Consider the following 4,040-nt stretch of genomic DNA (forward strand, 5'->3'; position numbering starts at 1 on the left):
TTTGTTAGGTTGTGTATTAATCACAAATATGATGATGACGATGTTTTCTTGTATGAGTATAGGATCTTTTGTGTGAAAGTTTATGTGTGTGCGTATGTGTGTTGAGTGAGCTTAAGAGTGGTTTGGTTTGTTCTGTTTGTGGGGGGAATTGATAAAAAGGGTGACTAACACACAATATGTTTGTATGTGTGTGCACACACATATTTCGGCTGGCTAAAAGGACAACAAACAACTCGCACTCACACACACACATCCACATGTATACACTCGCAGACACATATTGCAATGGGGTTGAAAATCCTTACAGAATTTCACTTATTCTCGTCTATAGATGAGAGTTTGTTCATGTGTGAATATTTGGATTTTGTCTGGTTGGAAGGTCGTTGTATTCTTAGTGGGGTTTGTGAATAACCAACAAGCCAGGGTTTTTCCTGCGTTTGGGATTCCATTGTTGTTGGTTGCTTGCTTACTTGAGTGTATGCATTCTAACTAACTAAGGGTTCAGACCAGCCGCCCGGCAAGCAACACTGTCGCCACCACCGTCACCATCACAAACGTGGCCGCTTAGCGTGTGCTATAAATTGCCAGACAGTTGAATTGGTTAGTCATTCTTAGCATAAACGTCGCATAGAGCACAACGAACGAGGAGAAACACTTTTCACCACCCAAAAAACACCAAATCTCTTTTTTTTCGTTTTATCATCAACGTTTTGTTAAGGATAATTTTCGTTAAGTTTCCATTAAGTTCACCATATCACTTAAACATTATCACAGTTGTCATCATTACACCTCTATTGAACTCCATCACCGGTGAATTCACTTACATTAATTTCGTGTCATAAAATTTATTTTAAATGTATTTCGTTTATAAAATCACAAGAAAAATCGCAAAACAATTTTAAATGTTTATTTAATCAAAAACAACAACAACAACAGCAAGTTACAAAGTGCAAAAGTGAATAACGAAATTTTGAAAAGCAAAACAGAAAAAGAAATAAATTCTCAAAAAATGGCTGCAGCTACACAACATCACCATCATCATCAGCATCATCAACTTGCGACCAACAATAGTCTACAGATACTACATGGGCATTCCATACAGGGTATGCCCCATGGTTTGGGTCTATTGACTACTGTGGCCTCACTGCCACCCAAATATCGTAGTCGTTATTTGAAAATTCAAACAAAAAGTGAAATACCTTTGGATTTATCTGTGAAGCCTTTGTCACCACAAATGGCTACCCCAGTATCATCATCATCAGCATCATCATCTAGCAGTGTGGAGAGTGAAGAGGTACCCATGGCAGTGAATTTTACCGAAGTCTATACCGAACCTTGCTCCGATACACAATCTCAGACTAGTGAGGATATTGTAGAGGAAATATGTTCGAGTTTGGCAGCAAATAATGATATGAGTAATACCTGTAATTCGAATGATGACTCCACAGTCTCAATTCCAATGTCACACAATAAGCCCATGACTCCCCCATTAACACCCACAAGCAAGCGCAAATTTTCAGAGTCCGACTTGGAAATGGACATAGCTGAGGATTATAAAGAAAACCAAAATAAAAAACTCAAATTGGAAGATTTATCGCCCAAAGAATCTTTGGTGGAAAATACACCTGCCAAACAACCCATAAAAACAGCAGAGACTGCCCCCAGGACATCCAAGAATCATACCACCAGCACCAACGGGGGAGAAAATAAAAAATCCAATCGCAGTAATAAGGCAACTCGTAAACTAAAATTTGACGAAGAGACCAGTTCTCCTGTGTCCGGTACCATTATTCGACCACTTGAGGATATAACCGATGGCTCAATGCAATACAGCAATGGTGATATAGATCCCAAATACAATATTGTCGAAATTACCGAGGAAACCAAAGCTGAATTGGCTGCCATTAAAAATGTCATAGGCGACTACATTTGCCGTTTGTGCCGCATAAAGTTCGATGATGCCTTTGGTTTGGCCCAACATCGTTGTGCCTGTATAGTTCTTTTGGAATATCGTTGCCCTGAGTGTGGCAAACAATTTAATTGTCCCGCCAATTTGGCTTCGCATCGTAGATGGCATAAACCCAGGAAAACTCCAAATGTCAATGATAACAACAATGCTAGTTCCTCAGCCAATAACAACAAGGGGCCCAGTGATAAGAAATCCTCAAAAAAATCTGAAAATGATGCTGGAGAATCATCGGTATCATATGATTGTCAGGAATGTGGTAAGAAATTCAAACGTCAAGCCTATCTCAAAAAACATCAATTGGTTCATCAAAAACAAGCTGAGAATACAACGGTAACACAAAATAATAGAGTACATGTTGTTGTTTCACCAAAACCTATGGGAGATGTTACGACAAAGAGCCAATACTCTCCTGCTCAAACTCCTACGCTGCCATCGCATCATAATATCAGTGAAGAGATCATTTATAATCAACCAACTCATCCCTCATCCGTGCCACCCACCGAATACGATAACGATGAGGATTCGATGTCAGGTTATAGTTCTTCGGGTTCAACAACATCAACACATCACTACGGTCGTTTACAGATTGTCGAGTCAGGTCTAACAGAAGAAGAGAATATAGCTGCAGCAGCATTAACAAATTTACGCAATTGTGCTTCGGTTATACAACACACCACATTGGCTCATTAGAAGGGTGGTGGTGGTGGTAGTGGTTGTGGAGATGATGGTCTTGTATTTAAAGAGGGCTGATCACACTCTCAGAGAACAAAGCAGTAACATAGGACACTAAGTGTCATGTCATGTCAATCATGCAAAATGGGGTGTTGCCACTGGTTTCATTGCAATAACAGGTGAATATTATTTTCTTGTGTTTTTTGTTTTTGTTCATTATTCATCTATTAATTGACCATATAATTTATTGTATTTTTATATTGCGTGTATATATAATTATGTAGGAGTTTAGTAATTTTAAAATAAATAATATTACGTTTTTAGAAAACATTTTTAAAGGAATTCTGACAACCATTCCAAATTAAAAAGTTTACCTTTTGTAATTAAAAAAACACAAAAACTACAGCTAAATTTCCAAAGATTGTTTTTAATATTTACATATATTTGATTGGTAAAAAAAAAACAAAAAAAAAATATATATATAACTATATATTCTTTTAAGCTTTAGCTGTATTTAAATTTTTTAGGGTTAAATGAGTTCTCTGGCAATCATATTTGAAATTTTTAAAAAATGTATCAGAAACAAAACAAAACTAAAAATTTTTAATCAATTAAAAATTATATTTTTAAATTCCCTTCATAACAATGAAGGTAATGTTTCCTGTGAAGCTGTTTCGCAATAATTGCGATACAATTATCAAAAAATGTTCGAAATTGGCTTGAAATCAACACAATTAAGCGTATTTGTTTCTTTATGGCCTGACAATTTTAAATATTTGTTTTTTTTTTTTTTATATAGCCTGAAGCTTACAGGCAAAAAAATATATATAAACAATTAACAAGAATTTCCATATTTTTCGAACTTACACATGTTTGTTCTAAGCGAAATTATTTGATTATAAAATTTTTCAAATGGTTTAGTTTTAATGGAATATTACATACAAAGAAAATTTCATTAAAATTAAACCAATAAAAAATTTTGAAATGATGTTAAAAAAATTGTTGAGTTTTTAATATTTCTCAATTATTTGTGTTTATTCAAGAGATTCTTCTTATAGGATTTCCCTTTAGAAAATGTTCTATTATCTGTTGCAAATATCCATTACTCTATTTTGGTTAAATGAGAAATGGAGAAATATTTAATATCTGTTAATAGATCCCTTGCACTATATCAACAATTTTTTTTTTAATATTTCCTGGGAAAACTGATTTGAAATTAAAGACTTGATTTAATCTACTATATTTCCCAATTTTTCAATATATGATATATTTTAGAAGCATTAAGTTTTTTCCTTATTTGATTAATAAGAAATTTATTACTTAAATTTAAATCAATTTTAAAATATTTAGTTTAAAAAAAAGTGGTAATAAACCAAAGATTGAGTCAATAGTCTAGTCC

The 4,040-nt window shown here is 34.1% G+C and overlaps 1 protein-coding gene across 1 annotated transcript; it reads left to right on the top strand.

Moving 5' to 3' along the window:
* Positions 1–642: 642 nt before the first annotated feature.
* nerfin-1 (nervous fingers 1) lies at positions 643–2,912 on the top strand. The gene has a single exon (XM_075305345.1). The coding sequence runs from the start codon at positions 1,010–1,012 to the stop codon at positions 2,657–2,659; it is 1,650 nt and encodes a 549-aa protein (XP_075161460.1). The 5' UTR covers positions 643–1,009; the 3' UTR covers positions 2,660–2,912.
* The last annotated feature ends 1,128 nt before the right edge of the window (positions 2,913–4,040 follow it).

The sequence above is a fragment of the Haematobia irritans genome, chromosome 4 (assembly GCF_050003625.1).
Source record: "Haematobia irritans isolate KBUSLIRL chromosome 4, ASM5000362v1, whole genome shotgun sequence".
Lineage (NCBI taxonomy): Eukaryota > Metazoa > Arthropoda > Insecta > Diptera > Muscidae > Haematobia > Haematobia irritans.